The sequence below is a fragment of the Mustelus asterias genome, chromosome 19, assembly GCF_964213995.1.
Source record: "Mustelus asterias chromosome 19, sMusAst1.hap1.1, whole genome shotgun sequence".
NCBI classification, from domain to species: Eukaryota; Metazoa; Chordata; class Chondrichthyes; order Carcharhiniformes; family Triakidae; genus Mustelus; species Mustelus asterias.
Window position 1 is genome coordinate 26890252 of NC_135819.1, and position 22764 is coordinate 26913015.

At 46.3% G+C, this 22764-nt stretch overlaps 1 protein-coding gene across 1 annotated transcript in view; it reads right to left on the reverse strand.

Moving 5' to 3' along the window:
• Positions 1-22764, reverse strand: part of LOC144507660 (dynein axonemal heavy chain 3-like) — a 459789-nt gene that overhangs the window by 409461 nt on the left and 27564 nt on the right. Inside the window, exons 7-11 of the mRNA XM_078234817.1 lie at positions 6862-7092; positions 5686-5784; positions 5053-5192; positions 666-824; positions 330-558 (exon numbers count right to left, since the gene is read on the reverse strand). Coding sequence (XP_078090943.1) covers positions 330-558; positions 666-824; positions 5053-5192; positions 5686-5784; positions 6862-7092 — 858 coding nt within the window. The remainder of the gene's footprint in view (positions 1-329; positions 559-665; positions 825-5052; positions 5193-5685; positions 5785-6861; positions 7093-22764) is intronic.

Below are 22764 nucleotides of genomic sequence, written 5' to 3' on the forward strand. Positions count from 1 at the left end.
AATCATGCTTGCTAATATTTTTTCATGCCCTCTCTTTGATTTCCTTATTTCTTTTTTTTTCTTGTTGATGTTGGATACAGCCTAAGTTATGAGTCATTCAGGATTAAGTTTTGATTTGAGTCCTTTTAGCTACACAGCCAAGATGCAATCATCTTTAAAATACAAGGTGGATAATAGTTCACTCTGTCCTTTGCATAAGGTGGAATATTCCCTCACAATGAAACAGTGAAGGAGCAAGAGGAATGTGTTGTGTTTGTGGGAGACTGGGCCGTGATGGTATAAACATTTCCAGCTAGCCTAACAAAGCAGAGCTAAAGTAGCCACTTCACCTCGTAGAGCCACTTTTCCACCAGGTCCTTGGCTCTGGATGGGTTGACGCGAAGGACAAGCTCCACTCTTTCACCTTCTGCAGACACAATGTGAGTGATTTCCTTCTCCACGTTAAAGGTGAGCTGTGCGATCCCTTCAAAGCATTTCTTTAAATGAGGCTGGACTCGGAGCGGATCCTTTGTCTCGGAGAGAATTTCCAGCAGCTCATCATTAGAGAGGAAGAAAAATCTGAGAGCGGGGAGAGAGGGGGAGAACCGCCGGCAAAACTCATTAAAAATGAAACAAGCTCCAAGCTCCTGTGATAAAAGTGAGAGAGAGATTTGATTCTCATTTACCGGGGGAAGAAGAGCCTCTTCTTTTCCAAGTACTCATTGAGGCCACTCTGAATGTCATCCAGCAGCGAGTCTGCCTCCCTCAGCTTATCCAGCATCTGCGGCTGTGAGATAACTTGCATAGCGTTGGCCCCCTTTGCCGACTCTTCCATTATCAGCCTCCTGGTGTAGCAGACAGAACAGACTGAATTCAGTAACTATACCTTGCACAACAGGCTTCACAGCTTTGATTCAAAACCCACTGCTACAAAACAATAGTGTGAAAGTTCACTCCAGCTTTAAACCACCAGCACTATGTTAATAAGTCAGCCTGGAATGGTACAAAGCACATGCAGCTGTCCATTCTCTCTCTCTCTCAAATTATAGGTAAATGGAATGTAAAAAGCAGCAATTGTTCTCGATGTGAATGATTTTATCCTGAGACAGCTATTTGAAACTTTCTATTAGAAGCTGCTCAGAAAAAAGTGTTTTAAAATATAATTTGGTTAATTGGCTTAGAGCAGGTTTCCATTGTTGAGTTCAATCCTTTCAGCTTGTTTTAAGATATTAAAATGCTGGAGCCTGCCAAACCACAATTGGGAAATAATGAACAATCTATACCCAGACGGTGCTAGAGGAACCCCTTACAATATGTAGCAGAGATTCCGCTTGCAGCAAGGGTTTGAAGTGATGCTGTGAATCAGACCCCCATTATGGAAACTCCCGGTCTTCAACTCCCTAATGGGCACTCTGAGGTTGTGAAAGGTGCTATATAAATGCAAGTCTTTCTTTCAGGTCTGAAGCTTTGAGACTGTTCTGACATCAATGGCTCTCTGCAGTGGCTTAAACAAAACTGAGAGCAACAGGGGAGTTGATGACGAGGGCTCTGTAATTCTTCATAAAGCAGCAACAGATAAATTAGAGGCAGCTTACTCTTCCTGTCAAAAAAAATCCTAGCCAGGAATATTAAACCCAAAGGATTGCCTTTCCAAAATCTATTTCAATATGCACCTTAGTCCTTTTCAGCAAAATATTTAAAATAAATTGTATCTTGTTGTATGATTCACAAATCTTTCTGTTTCATGCCTGAAGACTACTTATTATTTCTCAAACGCATGTGGTTTTCAGAGTATTCCGATAGCCAGTGTCACAGCAGCATCAGTCGGTGCTATTTCAGTGACGTGTCAGTGAACATTCTACCTGTGTTCAAGTGTATGACACTTCCTGCTGCAGTCATTAGTGATTGAAATTTCCCATTGATTAATACCAATTGGTATTTATATTGTGTTTTGTATTTCATCCTTGGGCTGATCATGAAGCAAGTGACATCTGACCAACACAAGGAGCATGAATCGAATATTGAATTCCTGTATAAAGAGAGACAAATCTGTGAGGCTGATGTGACAGCGAAAAGCCATTCCATATCTGGGACGGGCCACGTTGGCTGGTATTTACAGGAGGGGAGTCTCAGCCCCGAGCCAGTGAGCCGCAGAGACACAGCCCCACATCACCCCTACTCAGGATGGCCCTCTACATCTTCAGTCCACTCAGGCACATAACTGGACAGCGGCGGGGCCTTCCCCGAGATCACCAGGCCGAAATCCCACCTGCCAAGAGCTGCCAGCCAGAGGCCGGCTATTCTACTTAACAACAGTGGCACTGGGGAGGCGGTTTCTACTGCTGGTATGGCAGCCAGCCCTGGCCTAGTGTCATTGCTGGATCCCAGGCACAGATCAGTGATGTTGGGAGGGGGATCACGGGGTTGGGCTAGTCGGGCAATCAGGCACTAAGTGATTGAATGAGGCGACCCCGCCCCACCTCCTCCCAGGCACCTACAAGCAAACGCACCAGGGTTTGTTCGCAAGCTACCGGTGTGGTGAGGCCACCCTGCCCTTCACTGGGTTACTATCAGCATTCCCTCTATCGACTCAATCCAGCTGGAGACTGGAAATTCAGCAGCTCCCACATCCCACCCCCCCCCCCCAGCACATGGAAGGGTCACCCCCATTCTGCTATCCTCCAGTCCGATTAAAAGCCACTGCAGTGAGAGGACCCAGGATTCGGTGCGTCATAATGGAAAGAATTGACCAGATTAATATTACAAGGCTAGTCCAACATGAAGACGAGAGAAAGAGGCCATTAATCGACTGACTCTTGGAATTCAAAGCCCATCACCTGACACAGTGCAGTCATTTAATCACCTGCACACTGACAGGATTTAGATAACTGCATTCCACAATCGTTCCAGACTGGAAATCTATCAATGCAGAATAGAATATTGTAAACACATCTGCAATAAGGCTCAGGAGAAGCCATGCTCAGGAATATACATTTTAATAATGTGCAAACTTCAAGGTGATTGCTTCACATTTCATATTTGGACAATATGAAACTGATGTTGTAGTTGATTTAAGTCTGTTCCAGTTTGGAGATGGGCACGGGACAGGCCAGGCAGCAGACATCTTCCGCCTCTCACACAACATCACTGAGGCTGGACCCCGATGTTCTGATTGGTCAGCTAGTTGCGAATCCAGCTCATTCTACAGCTTTTGATATCAATGTGAATGGAGCTGGGTGGAATATTGTGGCTGGCTCTGTAACGTCCGTTAAATATTCAGCACAGACTGTTTAAAAAATGGATACGCACAGGATTAGGCCATTCAGCCCATCGAGCTGCTCCACCATTCAACATGATCATAGAATCCTCATAGAATCTCTACAGTGCAGAAGGAGGCCATTCGGCCCATCGAGTCTGCACCGACCACAATCCCACCCAGGCCCTATCCCCATAACCCCACATGTTTACCCTGCTAATCCTCTGACACTAAGGGGCAATTTAGCATGGCCAATCAACCTAACCCGCACATCTTTGGACTGTGGGAGGAAACCGGAGCACCCAGAGGAAACCCACGCAGACACGGGTAGAATGTGCAAACTCCACACAGACAGTGACCCGAGCCGGGAATTGAAACTGGATCCCTGGTGCTGTGAGGCAGCAGTGCCAACCACTGTGCTACCGTGCCGTTCATGATTGGTAATCCACTTCAATGCCTTTTCCCCACAGTATTCCTTTATGTCATTGGTATTTAGAAATCTTGAATCACACATTTAAAAATACTCAATGGATGAGCTTCCACAGCCTTTGGGTAGAGAATTCCGGTAAATTCCTAATTCCCTGAAGAAAGACTTGTACTTTTATCGTGCTTCTCAGATCCTCATTATAACTCAAAGTGCTTTCCTGCCAAGGAAGTCTTATTGAAGTGTACTCACTGTTATGGTGCAGGAAACACAACAGTCAATCTGTGCACAGCAAGATCCCAGCAGTAATATGATAAATGGCCACATCATCTGCCTTAGTGATGCTGGCTGAGGGTTAAATATTGTCCAAGACACAGGGCGGAGAGCTGGTCTTCTTCAAATTGCACCGTGGAATCTTTTACATCCACCCAAGGTTCCTCCTTGATACATCCTGTTCTATACAGAGCGTATGTCACAACCACTGCCCATTGTGGATGTGGCAAATATTGGACATTCATGTTTCCTGGTGCTAACATGGTTAGGAGCTGTATCGAGCTTTACTCAGGACATACGGGCACCCCTGGAGTGAGAAAGAGGTCTCTGCATCCTTCAATGACAAAATCTAGCACCGTTTGTTATTATTTTTGATAATTTGAATAAATAAAGTAAGACCATGCTCGCTTGTCGGGGTGAGAATAATAGATCAATGAAATAGGTTATTTTTAAAAGGCTTGTTATGTTTTCTGGTCCAGTATTTCAGTAATTAAAAGAGATATTCTTACTGTTATAGTTTTATTTAAGCTTGTACCCTCTTGCCATATACCAGGCTCATGTTTCAACCTAGGAACTCGGCATTGCTAATTGCATCCCTTAAGCCTGAGGAACAATACTCCCATTCAGCCCGCTGAATTCTCGGCTTGACTGACACAAGGAGCCTGGTCTGCTGGGTGAGCTTAAAAAGCAAAGTCAATCTACATAGATATTATTCTGAGAGTAATAGGAAAACACTGGAGTGTGAGGTTAAATGTAAACATTTCAACTACAACGTAAATGGAGCTGACTGTTTTTTATCACCGCTATCACCACTAAAATCTTTTCTGCTTGTGAGGATTTCATTTGAATCAACCTTCAATGTTAAACGAACAGTGATCAGGCTAGCAAACATTTGCATGTGTGCAGCGAACAGATAAGAATCAGTCTATCTGCCACTCGCATGTGGGAAAAAACAATCATTTTCTTTGCTATTCTGGATGAAAGTAAAATCAAATTAAACATCATATTCATCCTCAATACAGGCTCTCAATTAAAGTCAAACATAAAATCTCTCCTCCCTCCAACAGGAAAAGCCATCCGTTTAACCGTGTTTCTATTTTTCACAAAAGGAATCCTTTACCAATTTGAGTCCACCACTTGAAACATCTTCCCTTGCACTGGGACTTGACTGTGGATATCCTCAGAACTGAATATCGGCTCCAGGTACATCCAACCCATTTGGACACGGAGCCAAGATTCCAGGATATTGTGCATCAGCCACTGTGAAGAGAGAGAGAGAGAGAGAGGAATGTTGCGACAAGTAAAAACACAGAGCGACTACTCAGAGAGGGGGACAGCCCCGCGGACACCTGTTCCTGCTCATTCTATCCCACAAGATTCCGGGAGACAAACTCTCATCCGCACGATTCCAGACCTGACATTCCTTCTTGTGTCGTAGTTGATGAGGCACAGTGAAGTGAGAGCCAAGCCTGTTCCTTGGTCAGTCTCACATGGATGATTTGCTCACTTACTCAGTGACGGTGCCTATTTAGTTTAGCCTCTCACGGTGAAAGCTAAAGCAGTTTCAATTTAACAGTTTGCATGTCATGCTGTTCCCACAGGAGAACCGCCGGCAGCTCAAGTTGAAGAAGTTACATCAACTGAAAGTTGCTGAAGCGTGAACACTGATAAATAACAAAAACTGAGGCGTGGGATGCAACAAAAATCCAGACACTAATTAAATTCAACAAGAGCCTCCCTGAAACTAACTTACCAGCTTTGACTCCCAAGCTGACATTTCCTTTGCAAAGGGCGCAATAAAGGGAGAAGCTTTCATGGTGGTAGTTTTCACAATGTGATCTTCCAGTAGAACCTGAGAAAAATAGATTAGATTCACAGATTATAGACCTGAATAGATGCCAAGAATGAGATGAAATGAAGAGATAAGTTTGAACCTGTATGGAGCTAAATTTGCAGCTAAAAATGATTAGACCTTCTTGCTGCAAAAAAACCCCCCAAAAAAGAACCGCCTGCCACGCAGAATCTCCTCTTCATAGTTTCCGCATTGTTACTTTGACAATTTTTAATTTTCACATCTTCTACTTAATAAGATCACAGAATCTTTGCAAATGCTGTGATTAAATCTACCACATGAGATAACAGCTTTTAAATAACCTTCAGGCTTTTATCTGGCACAATGCAGATTATTTACTGGAAGCACCAAGCCAATGGAAAGCTAACTTCAAGGCAAACAATTTAAACCCCCTTTTTTTCTGTATAAAGCCTCTTTGGATACATTGGAATCAGACAATTCTATCAGGTACCTGCAACAAAGAGCTCCTTGTACTTAATGTTGTAAAGTAGAACGACTGAACAAGAATTAATCAAATGTTTCTGGAGCAGAATTTTGGATTATATTATCTTGTTTTTTCCCTCCCCGTTTTGTTACAAAAGGACTGATACTCAGGTAATTAAGCTAATTTGAAGCGGAATCTAATTAAATGTACCAGGTGCAGTTCCGGACACAATTTATAGCTGTTTCAGACAAGTTTTTATTCCGTTTTTACAAAGAAGAAAGTGGGATATTTAATCATGGAAAGCTGACAGGAATACTCTCACACACACTGCAGCAAGGAAAAGATCAAATGAGCTGCAGCCTTTGGTCTTCTTGTGATCTCTATTCGAGGCACATCTTATTATTGAAGATTAGCCTCAAATCCAGTTACATTTTCAAGCCTGCAGATTTTAAAGAGTGCCACTTTTTGTACTTTGTAAACCCACCAAGTCCGCCAGACTTACAGAATTGCAACTTTTTCCTTACCATCAAGGTTGTCCTCCTCGCTTCCCTCCAAGAGGAAACCTGATACTTTCATAGAATCCCTACAGTGCGGAAGGTATCAAATCCAAGTATCAAATCTGAGCCCAGTGAAACACTGCTGATATACTGCACCTGAACATCATCCACTGCAGCTAAAATGTTGACGCCAGTATCTTTGTAACAGACAAACGTGAAGTTAACTTCTTCCCAGTCTGCTTCCATTTTGCTTAGAGCTTTTTCCAAGGCATACTCTTTACTAGCTTGGGAGCTAATATGGTTTAAATCCTCCAAGTACTTCTGGAGGCCCAGCTGCAAGATGTCCATCAAGGATGTGCTTTGGTGCGGTGTGATACTAAATCCAACCTGTGGCAAAGGGAAAGAATGTCCTTACAAAGTCTCTTCAAACAGTATACACAAGGCTTTAACAATTAACACATGGCACCAGGGACTCCCTCCCCACGTTCCTGACCATTCACTAATTCTCATTTTACAGCATAGGGTTTTTAAAAAAAATGTTTTATTTAAGAATTTACAAACCTCAAATTTGTGTCAAATCATATTCGGATTCACAGCGAATGATAGACACGAGAAAGGAGAGAGTGTTTAAATGAAGAATTGGCATTGCTCCAATTCATCGAGATATTGAGGGTATGGTGGACACTACAGCAGCTCAGGATGGGTTATGGGATTCTTGTTGTGACATTTAGTCATCATCTAAACATTCCGACTATTCCCCACACACCCTGAATAAGGCTGGAAAGATAGGCCTAGGTTAGTCAATCAAACCGACCATAACAAAGAACCATTCACCATGTCTGAAAGATGTGCGGGTTAGGTGGATTGGTCATGCTAAATTACCCTTAGCGTCCAGGGGTGTATAGGTTGGGTGGATTAACCATGGTAAATAGGGGTGATGGGATGGGGGTGGGGGAGAGGGCCTGGGTGGGATGCTCCTTCCGAAAGTCGGTGCAGACTTGATGGGCTGAATGGCCTCTTTCTGCACGATAGGCGTTCTATGGATTAACACTGAGGCAGCTGGCTGGTAACAACAATGAACAGTCTGGGTATCTGACATACCAGCTCTCTGCTACTCTAACCTCTTCATGTAAAAATCATCTCCCCCTCTTCTCTCTGTTGAGAGTGTCCTACCCTGTCCTTACCCAGCCTGCTCTACACCCTGACTGTGGTGAAATCACAGTATTCCACTCAAATTCATTCTTTCCAAAGGTTCCAAAGCTGCCAGTTACATCAGCAGTCCTCTCCTCTCCCACTCTTTGCTCAGTGGAGTGATGCACTATCAATCGAGCAAAGACTAGTTTGTATGCAAGAACAAATAGGCTTTTATTCGCAAAGACTTGGAGCACACCCATGCTGATGAGCTGGGTCCTGAGACTGAGGCAGGGGGGTGGGGAGCAGTCACCTTTATACCTGGAGCAGGGGGGGAGGAGTCTCAGGCAGGGCCGGCAGGGGCATGCCCAGACATGTCTCACACACACACACAGGCAATAAGCTTAACAGTGGTTTACCACATGGAGCTCCAGTAACAAGATAGGGATTATACTAGACAGGCAAAGCGATTAAAACACTCCCCACGTCAGCTCACTGTTCAGCAGGGAGAACCCATCATGGTGCCATCATAACTCAGACTGCCAATACAAAATGCACCGGGGGGGGGGGGGGCAGCATCGCAGCTGCCAGCACTACTTGAAGATGCGCTGTACCTCTGAAAGGGGAGTTACAATGTGACTGCTGGACATGCTGACAGGATTCAGAAAGGTGCGAGCAACAAAGAACAACTCTGACCCCAGTGGGTCAGAGCACACACCACGGTTTCCCGATCTGCTGGGGGTCTTAGTTTGGGAGGTGAATAGGTGAAAGATGTTGTTTATTCTTGAAGGGCCAGAGGGCTCTCCAGACACTCGGTGGGTAAGACGTAGGAACAGATAGCTGCAGAAGTCAATCCCATAATTTTAGCTCGAGCACCTGGGAACAGATGCGGCAAGGTGTTCAAATGGTTAAGGTGAATGAATGTACCTTCAAATGCCACACGCCACCAACTGCACCACTCACAGCCACGGCTCAATTAACAACTCCTCCATCACCTACCAAAGATTCTTTGCTTCAAAATGTTGTTGGGGTGGCAGTGACTCTGACAACGGACTGTAAAGCCTCAGGTAGCCCTTGCTCAGCCTTTGGTGGTGCCCAGGCTGGATGGTCTGCCAATGTGGGAGCTAATGAGCTTTTGTTAGGCCCCCTGCCCATTTTAGTGATGAGAGCCTGCCAATCAGAAGGCCAGTTAGGCAGGTGCTGGCAAAGCAGTTGGGTAGTGATAGGTGAAGGCAAGCGAGATGTTGCCACTGGTGGGGTGGGGCACGCCATGGTCCACAGAGTGCCCCGATCAGGATTCCCTTCACATACTGAGCCTGCAGTGTGTGGCCAGGATTCACCACATGGTCTCCCCATGTGGCAGAGGGCCACCTGCCCTGGCACCAAAAAAAGGTATTTAATTGGTCACTAAAGTGGCACCATTGGCCTCCGAGCAGAAGGGCTGTCCTCCACCCTCCCCACCCAGGGCAAAGGGCCACTGTGGCAGGAACACGAAGGGCATGCCACCCGCCCAACGGCTCAATTTGTCAATCACGTGGACTCAAGAGTCACGAGTGTGTCCAACCGGCGCAGGCGGCAACAACAGAGCGGCACAGCTTCACTCAGAGTGAGGGATATTGGTGTGGAGAGAGATTGTCAAGGAGGGGGAGGGAGAAGAAGGGTGGGAGGGTGAGGGGGGAGAGGGTGAGGGGGAGAGGGGGAGGGGGGAGGGTGAGGGGGGAGAGGGTGAGGGGGAGAGGGTGAGGGGGGAGGGTGAGGGGGAGAGGGTGAGGGGGGAGGGTGAGGGGGAGAGGGTGAGGGGGAGAGGGGGAGGGTGAGGGGGGAGTGGGTGAGGGGGGAGGGTGAGGGGGAGAGGGTGAGGGGGGAGAGGGTGAGGGGGGAGGGTGAGGGGGGAGAGGGTGAGGGGGAGAGGGTGAGGGGAAGAGGGTGAGTGGGAGACGCTGAGGGGGAGAGGGTGAGGGGAAGAGGGTGAGGGGGAGAGGGTGAGGGGGAGAGGGTGAAGGGGAGAGGGGGAGAGGGTGATGGGGGAGAGGGTGAGGGGAAGAGGGTGAGGGGGAGAGGGTGAGGGGAAGAGGGTGAGGGGGAGAGGGTGAGGGGGAGAGGGTGAGGGGGAGAGGGTGAAGGGGAGAGGGTGAAGGGGAGAGGGTGAGGGGGAGAGGGTGATGGGGGAGAGGGTGAGGGGAAGAGGGTGAGGGGGAGAGGGTGAGGGGGAGAGGGTGAGGGGGAGAGGGTGAAGGGGAGGGGGTATTTTTCTGATGCTGGTCTCTGATTAAAAAGGGAACAATGTCTGCTGGGTTAATGGGGTAACGTCGCTCAGGTACACAGTCGACAAGGATGGATTACACAGTGTGGAAGAGAACAAAGATCAGTGCAGCACAGGAAACAGGCCCTTCAGCCCTCAGAAGGAGAAGGCTATAACAGGGGCCATGGTTCGAGACTGGATAGAGACTGCAAATGGGAGATAGAGTCCACGTGAGGAAATCTGCTCCCTAAAAATACAGGAGCCAGTCATCTGAATGCTGACTATTCTTGCTCAGACATGGGTCTTAGAGTGGCAGGGGTTAGCACTGCGGATCAGCCCTGGAACCCTGCAGTCGCCATTGTGGAATTGCCACATTGTGAATTGTGGAAATTCAGCCACAAAGGTCGACAGTAGCTCAGGGAAGCAGCGACTGTCAGATTTCCGTGTTCACGGGACACTGAGAACTGAGCAAGTGCAATGGCACCCTCTGCTGCACTGCGCCAGCTTTCGGGCGAGCTTGGCCCTGCCACTCCCTCTGCTGGCGAGAAACAAGTTTTGCCCTAATTTTTTGACAGAGTCAGATAAGATACAATTTTTAACCCGCCCAAAATATGGTGTGAATTTCTCCTGTTTTCACGCTTGTCTGGTACTTATAATTATTTTTTGGTAAAATCGCCCCCAACCTGTTCCTTAATTAACAGAGCAACCCCACCAGCTTTTCCCGCTTCCTGTCCTTTCCAAATGTCATGTATGCTTGAATATTCAACTTCTAGTCTTTGTCACTATGCAGCCATGTCTCTGTATCCATAGAATCCCTCCAGTGCAGAAGGAAGCCATTGGAGAGAACTGGTTCTCCAAAAGACCATCTTACCAAGGCCCCCACCCCCACCTCCCATCCCTGTACCCGGAACCCTGTGCATCTAGCACAGCCAACCCACCTAACCTACACACCTTTGGACTATAGGAGGAAACCGGAGCACCCGGAGGAAACCCACGCAGACATGGGGAGAACGTGCAGACTCCACACAGACAGTGACTCAAGGCCGGTATTGAACCCGGGTCCCTGGCACTGTGAGGTAGCAGTGCTAAATACTGTGTAACAGTACACACACAAATGTACCTGTTTGCATCTGTGACTCTTCTCAAACTTTCCCCAACTATATCCAATCGCAAATTTCCTGGACTAAACCATTTGTTTTTCACTACCCCATTGGTTAGGAGGCACTTTGCAATATACTGATGGGCACTATATCAATGCACATGTTGTTTCTGCCATTCTTGCTGCTTTGAGATAAAAAACTTCCTCAATTAGTGAATCTCTTCAGGAAAGAAATGGCAAGACAAGCACCTGAAGGCAATTGGCAGAAATGCTGGGAGTACTTAATGTTACTTGAAGTTCCTGAGTAAACCAACCCTTTGTACTGTGCGTGGAGAGACAGTGCAACCCATTCTACCCCCTACCGTTTATTTGTGCAGCTGGGGTTTACTGGGGCATTTGCCAACAGAAAGACACCCTGTCACTGCCTTTAACAATAGCAGCCAGAAAGGAAAAAATCAGTTTCTGTCCAACTCAGAAGAGACCCTGCAAACTCCTCCAGCATTCTCCCAGACCATTGAATGATACAGAAGTCCTGTACCTCCCCGCATAATCACATCGTCTGTACACAATTGCTGCCCTTCAGTAGTTACCGGTCTGTCATTACTGAGGTTGCTGCTATTGACCTGTTAATTACTCTGCCGTCCAAGCCTCGGTTTGATCAATTAAACTAAACAGAAATAGGAGGTCACACTCTTTAGCTGGATTTCATTTAAAAAATTTTATGCACAAGATATTAATAATGTCAAAGTCTTTCAATCTGGAAGCTGTGACACACTGCAACCAGCTTTGTGGGTGGTTCCCATTCAGCTGATGGTGTTGTGTTTTAGTTCGATGAGATTTTAACTGGTTATGGGCAGGAAATTAAATGACCCAATGAATGAGAGCAGCAACAGTTGCTGTGCAGGTGCCGCACTGAGCATGAATGGTGTTCCTCAACATCCCATCAGCTGGGGAACAGGAAGGGGGATTGAGTTTAGGAGTCCGGGGATAATGATGCAGCTATATAAGACCCTCGTCAGACCCCACTTGGGGTACTGTGCTCAGTTCTGGTCACCTCATTACAGGAAGGATGTGGAAATTATTGAAAGGGTGCAGAGGAGGTTTACAAGGATGTTGCCTGAATTGGTTGGCATGCCTTATGAGGATAGGCTGAGGGAGCTCGGTCTTTTCTCCTTGGAGAGACGAAGGATGAGAGGTGACCTGATAGAGGTGTACGAGATGTTGAGAGGTATAGATCGGGTGGATTCTCAGAGGCTTTTTCCCAGGGCTGAAATGGCTGCTACGAGAGGACACAGGTTTAAGGTGCTGGGGGGTAGGTACAGAGGAGATGTCAAGGATAAGTTTTTCACTCAGAGGGTGGTGGGTGAGTGGAATCGGCTGCCGTCAGTGGTGGTGGAGGCAAACTCGATAGGGTCTTTTAAAAGACTTCTGGATGAGTACATGGGACTTAATAGGATTGAGGGTTATAGGTAAGCCTATATATAAGCCTAGGTAGGTAGGGACATGACCGGCGCAACTTGTGGGCCGAAGGGCCTGTTTGTGATGTATTTTTTCTATGTCCTATGTTCTAAGACCCTTTACCAAACACATTGAGCAACTCAATCACTCAAGATGTTTACTGAGCTGGAGTTGACAGGAGTGACATATAACACACATGTCCCTCATCTACTTCCATCTCCATACTCGACTGGGAGCCAGAGAGAGAAACTACAAAGGGTTGTGAATGAAGCACAACCCATCACGCAAACCAGCCTCCTGGCAATTGACTACATCTACACTTCCCATTGCCTTGGAAAAGCAACCAGCGTAATCAAGGACCCCATGCACCCCGGACATTCTCTCTTCTACCTTTTTACATCATGAAAAAGATACAAAAGTCTGAGGTCACGTACCAACCGACTCAAGAACAGCTTCTTCCCTGCTGCTGTCAGACATTTGAATGGACCTCCCTCGCATTAAGTTGATCTTTCTCTACACCCTAGCTATGTCTGTAACACTGCATTCTGTACTCTCTCATTTCCTTCTCTATGTACTTTATGAACGGTATGCTTTGTCTGTATCACGTGCTAGAAACAATACTTTTCACCGTATACCAATACATGTGGCAATAATAAATCAAATCAAAAAGATACAGCCACTGATGGGTCACGAGCTCCGGGGTTGGTCGAATTAGTGAGGGGAAACAGTGCATTATTGTCGCTGCAAAACACTGAGGGTTGAATCCCTGAACTTGAAAGCACCGACTAAACAGCCTCAATAATTCAGAAATCTCACAGGATCAGAGAGAGTTTAACTCGCGCTCAATTTAGTAAATTGGATTTGGATGGCAGCTGTCCATCATCCTGCCATTCTCACCTCCTCGAGACACATCTTTTGGTTCTTGTCTCATTACCACTCCCATCGGCTCTGCACATCCAATTCTATTTTTATCATTTAATCTCTCCTCTCCTCCACAGTGTCACACCCTGTCCCCTATTTCACCTGTTACGTCTCAACTTGGACCAGTTCTATTGAAAGGTCATCAACCTGAAATGTTAAAATTCCTGCTTTTCTCTCTACACAGATTCTGCCAGAGTATTTCCAGCTTTTCCCCTTTTCACTTCAGTGTTTTTTTTTACATGGGATACAGATGGCATTGGCTAGGCCAGCAATTATTACCCATCCTTAATTGCCCTTGAGAAGGTGGTGGTGAGCTGCCTTCTTGAGCTGCTGCAGTTCCTGAAGGGTAGGTACATCCACAGTGCCGTTAGGGACGGAGTTCCAGGATTTTGACCCAGCGACATTGAAGGAACGGCGATGTATTTCCAAGTCAGGATGGTGAGTGACTTGGAGGGGAAGCTACAGGTGTTGATGTTTCCAGGTATCTGCTGCCTTGTCCTTCTAGGTGGTAGCGGTCACGGGTTTGGAAGGTGCTGTCGAAGGAACTGTGAGTTGCTGCAGTGCATCTTTAGATGGTACACACAGCTGACACTGTTTGTCGGTGGTGGAGGGAGTGGATGTTTGTAGATGTGGTGCCAATCAAGGGGGCTGCTTTGTCCTGGATGGTGTCGAGCTTCCTGAGTGTTGTTGGAGATGCACCCATCCAGGAAAATAGGGAGTATTCCATCACACTCCTGACTTGTGCCTTGTAGATGGTGGACAGGCTTTTGAGAGTCAGGAGGTGAGTTCCTCACTGCAGGATTCCGAGCCTCTGAGCTGCTCTGGTAGCCACAGTATTTATATGGCTAGTCCAGTTCAGTTTCTGGTCAATAGTAACCCCCAGGATGCTGACAGTGGGGGATTCAGTGATGGTGATGACATTAAATGTCAAGGGGTGATGGTTAGATTCTCTCTTATTGCTTGACACATGTGTGGCCTGAATGTTAACACATACATGAAATAATGGTCTTCATTACATGTGGAGATATTATTGGAGTAGAATCGTCATATTTACAATATTCCACCCTATAGAGACATTGCATAACATCAAATAAACATCAACTGCTTCAACCGGAAAACTTCATCTCCAGAAGCCAGAGGAAGGAGCTGTGCTCCACTGTACAGGTCACTGCTTACAGCTCAGCTGGAGCACTGTTCAGCTTGAGGAACAGCAAGGATTTCACACAATAATACAGGGTTCAAATATGAGGACATGCTGCAAAGTATTAGTTTCTAATTCTGTTGAGTATAGACGATCAAAGGGCTAAATTTGATGGAAGGATTAGTAGAGTAGATGGAGAGGCTATTTCCTTTGGTAGGAATCCAGAACAAGGGATAAGGTCACAGTTAAAATTAGAGCAAGGTCACTCAGGGGTCATGTCAGGAAGGGGTCCTTTACACAAAAGGTAATGGAAACCTGGAACTCTTTCCCTCCACGGATGTTGTTTGTTGTAATACACCTGCCAGGGATAACAGCAGGCCATCACTCGAAGGGAAATGCATCAAGGAGCCAGTCTCAGTTTTACTTTGGGAGCAAAACACAGCATACACAGCTCTGCTGCTGATTCTTCCAAGCTTTCTTTCCATTTGTACCTGTTCCCTTGTGCCTAGTCTTAACAAATGGACCCACAATGTGTTTACACAATCCTTTATGAGTGACTGGTGTCTTTATATCATTATAAAGACATAACATGCTGGAAGTCTGAAAATTTCAAGAGATATTTAACCCTGACAAATGCAAGGTGATTCATTTTGGTAGGACAAATTTGAATGCGGATTACAGGGTCAACGGCAGGGTTCTGAGGAATGTGGAGGAACAGAGAGATCTTGGGGTTCATATCCACAGATCTCTGAAGGTTGCCACTCAAGTGGATAGAGCTGTGAAGAAGGCCTATAGTGTGTTGGCGTTCATTGACAGGGGGTTTGAGTTTAAGAGCCGTGGGGTTGTGCTGCAACTGTACAGGACCTTGGTGAGATCACATTTGGAATATTGTGTGCAGTTCTGGTCACCTCACTATAAGAAGGATGTGGAAGCACTGGAGAGAGTGCAGAGGAGATTTACCAGGATGCTGCCTGGTTTGGAGGGTAGGTCTTATGAGGAAAGGTTGAGGGAACTTGGGCTTTTCTCTTTGGAGTAGAGGAGGTTGCGAGGAGACTTGATAGAGGTATATAAGATGATGGGGGGGATAGATAGAGTGAACGTTCAAAGACTATTTCCTCGGGTGAATGGAGTGGTAACTAGGGGGCATAACTATAGGGTTCATGGTGGGAGATATAGGAAGGATATCAGAGGTAGGTTCTTTACGCAGAGAGTGGTTGGGGTGTGGAATGGACTGCCTGCAGGGATAGTGGAGTCAGAAACTTTAGGAACATTTAAGAAGCTATTGGATAGGCACATGGAGTACTTCGGGATGATAGGGAGGAAATAGCTTGATTTGGGTTTCAGACAAAGCTCGGCACAACATCGTGGGCCGAAGGGCCTGTTCTGTGCTGTACTGTTCTATGTTCTATTTTTGTTGGGTTAAAGGACTGTGAAATGGAGTTGGATACAGTTCAACCTGGAACTGATCAAATAGGTGGAATGGGCTCAAAGGGCTGAGTGACTTCCTCCTGTTCTTACGTTTGAGAAGTGTGCTATGTGAGACCAGAAGATATAGGAGCAGAATTAGCCCATTGAGTCTGCTCCGCCATTCAATCTTGGTTGATATGATTGTCATCATGTGACGTGTGTTAAACAATGTCCATCGTGTACTGACCTGTACTGTTTTCAGCAAACTCATCTCCCAGGAACTTCCAATCTAATCAGTGACAGCCCCATCACCCTCAAACTGTCTGTGTAAAAGAAACCTTACACAGCAGCAACTCAGATTAGACCGAGTGCAGGTAATCTATCATTCCGGCTACCATTCAACATGCAAACTCACACTGCTTATCTTGCTAACTTACTGAACAGCCTCACCATTTCAAGTTTGGAGTGTATATTTTGAATAACCCAGTTGATATAATTACAAACCCTGGTATTAGTGACTTTGTTTACTGTCATTTGACACCATTTGCCCTACAATCAGCAACAGTGTGTGACTCGATACAATTCCCCCAAAATGTAGTTTGAATTTAATGGTTTTAAATAACTGTTAAATTTTTCTCCAATAAAGTATCTTTGATTTTGTCCTTTCAAAAAATATGGGAATGAAATGTGGTAAATTAGAAATAAAACCAATAGAATAAAAATTTTGAATCATAGAATCATACGTACAAAAGCAGCCCTTCGGCCCATCGAGTCAGCACCTACATGTGAGAAACACCTGACCTCCCACCGAATCCCATTTACCAGCACTCGGCCCATAGCCCTGAAAGTTATAATGTGCCAAGTGCTCATCTTCTTAAAGCACATTCCAGGCTATCACCATCCTCTGGCTAAAAAGGCTTTCCTCACATCCCCCCTAAACCTCCTTGAACCTATGTCTCCTCGTGACTGACCCTTCAACTAAGGGGACCCTTCAACTAACACTGACCCTCATAATCTTGTACACCTCAATCAGGTCGCCCCTCAGTCTTCTCTGCTCCAACAAAAGCAACCCAAGTCTATCTAACCTCACTTCATAACTTAAATGTTCCATCCCAAGCAACATCCTAGTGAATCTCCTCTGCACCCCCTCCGGTGGATTCACATCCTTCCTACAACATGGCGACCTGGACTGTGCACAATACGCCAGCAGTGGCCACACCAAACCTGCTTTTGTAATCTATGCCTCAATTGATAAAGGTGAGTGTGCCATATGCCTTTTTCACCACCCTATTAACCTGCCCTTCCACCTTCAGAGATCTATGGACAAACACGCCAAGGTTCCTTTGTTCCACAGAATTTCCTAGTGGCAGGCCATTCATTGAATATTTCCTTGTCAGATTACTCCTTCCAAAGTGCATCACCTCACACTTTTCAGGGTTAAATTCCATCTGCCACCTATCTGTCCATTTGACCATTCCATCTATATCTTCTTGTAGCGCAAGACACTCCACCTCACTGTTAACCACCCGGCCAATCTTTGTGTCATCCGCAAACTTACTAACCTGACCTTCAAATAGTCATCTATGTTGTTTATATAAATAATGAATAATAGGGAATTCAGCACAGATCCTGTGGTATGCGACTGGACACTGGCTTCCAGTCACTCTGTGGAGATGCCGGCGTTGGACTCAGGTAAGCACAGTAAGAGTTTTAACAACACCAGGTTAAAGTCCAACAGGTTTATTTGGTAGCAAATACCATTAGCTTTCGGAGCGCTGCTCCTTCGTCAGCAGGAGAGCAGGTTTCCACTCCATCTGACAAAGGAGCAGTGCTCCGAAAGCTAATGGTATTTGCTACCAAATAAACCTGTTGAACTTTAACCTGGTGTTGTTAAAACTCTTACTGTGTTCCAGTCACTCAACCAGCCTTCTGTCACCACCCTCTGTCTCCTACAACTGAGCGAATTTTGAATCCACTTTATCTAATGACCCTGTATCCTATGTGCATTTACCTTCTTTATTAGTCTCCCACGTGGGACTTCGTCAAAGGCTTTGCTGAAATTCATAAAACCCAAATCAACTGCACTTCCCTCATCCACACAATATAAGCGGGAGATGAGGAGAGTAAAATGGTGTTGAATATTGCAAATTAGAATCTAGTCATAAAACAGATCTCTCACTATGCCGGGGTTTCAGATCCACAGGGTGTTTTAGCCCAGGGATAGCAGCAATTGCAGCTTCAGGGCTTTTCTAGCTCATTCCAATTGGTATTTAATTTGGGACAAGTTCTACGCCAGAGGAAGGAATCTCTTCTATTTTCATTTTCTTGTTTTAAAGTCTGGCTTTTCAGTAACAACATTTTTCTTGATGTTGTGAAAGGTGCTGGTGATTCTAAAATACGCTAACTCTCAGTGGCAGGACCATGTGAGAAATCCCAGTTTCCCAAGAGGCTTCCAGTAATCAGATCTTCAGATGTGAGTAGGGGAGAACTGAAATCACTGCCAGAGGGAATGGCATCGTGGCTAAAATCTCCAACCTGCAGCTCTAGAATTAATTAATTTAACTGATGAGTAGATAGAGGATTTATGTGAAGTTTTTTCTTTGTATGCACTGGGCACGGGGTCCAGCATCGAGTAGAAGGAAGTGTTCATTGGAATGCAAAGGATTCGGTTGGTTATTGTGTGTCTTGTCAGGGTGGTTGTCATGGAAGCAGAGTGGTAGTAATAGTGTCATGTCCTGGGGGATGAAACCCATGCTGGTTATATTTATCGGTCTGTACAGGATGAAAGCCCAGTGACATTTTAACAACATCACTTTCTATGACAACACAAGCAATAACACAAATCGCACCTAGCTGGAGGTTTGACATTCGACTGAATGCTTCTTTCAAACTGAATTAGAAGCATTGTATGTGGCAGGTGACGTCACAGGTGCTTATCAACTACAGTAAATCAGCTCCTACTTCTTTGCTGAAACAACATCATTTGAATAAAACCGAGACTCTTGACAGGACAGGGGGGTAGGGCCTGATCTTTTTGAGAATTATTTATAGGTTTGGAAGATCAGATGGCCGACTCGTTTTCTGAAACACCACCATTTGATAAGGCTCATTCCTGGGGCGGGGTTGCTTCCTCCATTTCTATGTACACGCAGTCACATCAAACTCGTAAACCACATTCTTTAAATGGCTAACTTCATGTGAAATGGACCAAAGCAAAGCAATTGTGTATATGGTAATGGATCAGGACAGCTTAAAGCATTCCACAGTACAAGTCTGCTTTTATAATGACGGTGCTGCACCTTCAACTGGAACTCTTATAGTCCACCTGTTGTGAATACATCCACAGTGCTGTTAGGAAGGGAGATCCAGGATCTTGACCCAATGACAGTGAAAGAACGGTGATATTTTCCAAGTCAGGAAAGTGGGTGGCTTTGAGAGGAGCTTGTAGATGCAAAGCATCTGCTGCCCTTGTCCTTTGAGGTGGTAGAGGTCGTGGGTTTGGCAGGTGCTGTCTAAGGAGCCTTACTGAGTTCCTGCAGTGCATCTTGTAGATGGTATACGCGGCTGCCACTGTGCATCAGTGGTAGAGGGAGTGAATGTTTGTAGAGGGGGTAGCAACCAAGCGGGGCTGCTTTGTCCTGGATGGTGTTGAGCTTCCTGAGTGAGCTGCACCCATCCAGGCAAGTGGGGAGTATTCCATCACATCCTGAAATAGAGGGTTGGCGTTCTGTAAACTCCACTGAAAGGGAATATAGTTTGTAAGACTAACTCTTTGTCTGCAAGCACAAGAATCACTTTTCTGGTGTACAGGTACTCAATAAAAAGCACAGACCAGAATGTGGGATTAAATGTAAAGACAAACTTTACCAGACTGATCATCCCCTTCCTGCCCTGAGTTAAGGTTGGCGAATCTTGGGAAGCTGTTCCACCGAGTGTACTGCCTTTGGCTTCAGTGTCGATAGGCCAGGGATGGCTCTCTGAACATTTAGAGACTGGGGAATATTCCAAATGTTCCTGTGCAGGATGCTGTGACCTCAGCACACACAGGCAATCCTGCTGGGAACAGGGAGTCAGGAAGTACAGGTCAGAGGTCAGTTAACAGGTCCATCAAATGGATGAGGATTTTTCAATACTCCGGGTGAGACGTCCAACACTCGTTTCTTTCATTCACTCACAGGATGTGGAGTCACTGGCTAAACCCACAGTTATTACCCATTCCTAATTGCCCTTGAGAAGGTGGCGGTGAGCTGTCTTTTTGAACCACTGAAGGCCCTGTGATGTAGGTACATCACAGTAAGAGTTTTAACAACACCAGGTTAAAGTCCGGATGGCTCCGAAAGCTAATGGCATTTGCTCCCAAATAAACCTGTTGGACTTTAACCTGGTGTTGTTAAAACTCTTACTGTGTTTACCCCAGTCCAACGCCGGCATCTCCACATCATGTAGGTACATCCACAGTGCTGCGAGAGAGGGAGGTCCAGGATTTTGATTCAGCGACAGTAAAGGAACATATTTCCAAGACAGGATGGTGAGTGACTTGGAGGGAAACCGATTTGGGCGGCACGGTAGCACAGTGGTTAGCACTGCTGCTTCACAGCTCCAGGGACCTGGGTTCGATTCCCGGCTTGGGTCACTGTCTGTGTGGAGTTTGCACATTCTCCTCGTGTCTGAGTGGGTTTCCTCCGGGTGCTCCGGTTTCCTCCCACAGTCCAAAGATGTGCGGGTTAGGTTGATTGGCCATGCTAAAATTACCCCTTAGTGTCCTGAGATGCGTAGGTTAGAGGGATTAGTGGGTAAAATATGTAGGGATATGGGGGTAGGGCATGGGTGGGATTGTGGTCGGTGCAGACTCGATGGGCCGAATGGCCTCTTTCTGTACTGTAGGGTTTCTATGATTTCTAGGTGGTGTTCCTAGGTATCTGCTCCCCTGTCCTTCTAGATGGTAGTGGTCATGGGTTTGCAAAGTGTTGCCTGAGGAATCTTTGATAAGATCCTTATTCTTGTAGATGGTACATACGGCTGCCACTATTCGTCGATGGTGGAGGGAATGGATGTTTGTGGATGGGGTGCCAATCAAGTGGCTGCTTTGTCCTGGATGGTGGCAAGAAGTTTGAGTGTTGTTGGAGTTACACCCATCCAGGCATATGGAGATTATTCTATCACACTCCTGACTTGTGCCTTGTAGATGGTGGAAAGGATTTGGGGAGTCAGGAGGACTTAAGAAAGCTTAGTGGAGAACATGCTCCTGTTTATATCAATAGGAACAAAGTAGAAAGGGTCGAGAGCTTCAGGTTTTTAGGTGTCCAGATCACCAACAACCTGTCCTGGTCCCTCGATGCTGACACTATAGTTAAGGAAGCCCACCAACGCCTCCACTTTCTCAGAAGACTAAGGAAATTTGTCACCCTTGAGAATATGTCAACTCTCACCAACTTTACAGATGCACCATAGAAAGCATTCTTTCTGGTTGTATCACAGCTTGGTATGGCTCTGCTCTGCCCAAGACCGCAAGGAACTACAAAGGGTCGTGACCAAAGCCCAGTTCATCACTCAAACCAGCCTCCCATCCACTGACTCTGTCTACACTTCCCGCTGCCTCGACAAAGCAGCCAGCATAATTAAGGACCCCACGTACCCCGGACATTCTCTCTTCTACCTTCTTCCATCAGGAAAAAGATACAAAAGTCTGAGGTCACGTGCCAACCGACTCAAGAACAGCTTCTTCCCTGCTGCTGTCAGACTTTTGAATGGACTTACCTCACATTAAGTTGATCTTTCTCTCCACCCTAGCTATGACTGTAACACTACATTCTGCACTCTCTCCTTTCCTTCTCTATGAACGGTATGCTTTGTCTGTATAGCGCACAAGAAACAATACTTTTCACTGTATCCCAATACATGTGACAATAATAAATCAAATCAAATCAAAGTGAGTCACTCACCACAGGGTTCCCAACCTCTGACCTGCTCTGGTGGCCGCAGTATTTATATGGCTGGTCCTGTTTAGTTTCTGGTCAATGTCACCTCTAGGATGTTGTTAGATATTAAAGACGCCCCTTGATAGGTGTTACGCACTCTCATTCTTTCCTATTCTTTTCCATCACTGCCATTTCCTTGGCACTATCCGCTGTCATTTCTGTATTTTGGCCTGTGATTCTCTTACTGACGTTGAGGGATTTGTCACGAGAGTGGGGGATTTGTCATGAGGGCGGGTTTGTCACGAGGGCGGGGATGTCACGAGGGCCGGTTTATCACGAGGGCGGGGATGTCACGAGGGTGGGGTTGTCACGAGGGCGGGTTTGTCACGAGGGTGGGGTTGTCACGAGGGCCGGTTTATCACGAGGGCGGGGTTGTCACGAGGGCGGGGTTGTCACGAGGGCCGGTTTATCACGAGGGCGGGGTTGTCACGAGGGCGGGGATGTCACAAGGGCGGGGATGTCACAAGGGCGGGGTTGTCACGAGGGCCGGTTTATCACGAGGGCGGGGATGTCACGAGGGCTGGTTTATCACGAGGGCGGGGATGTCACGAGGGTGGGGTTATCACGAGGGCGGGTTTGTCACGAGGGTGGGGTTGTCACGAGGGCGGGTTTGTCACGAGGGTGGGGTTGTCACGAGGGCCGGTTTGTCACGAGGGTGGGGTTGTCACGAGGGCCGGTTTGT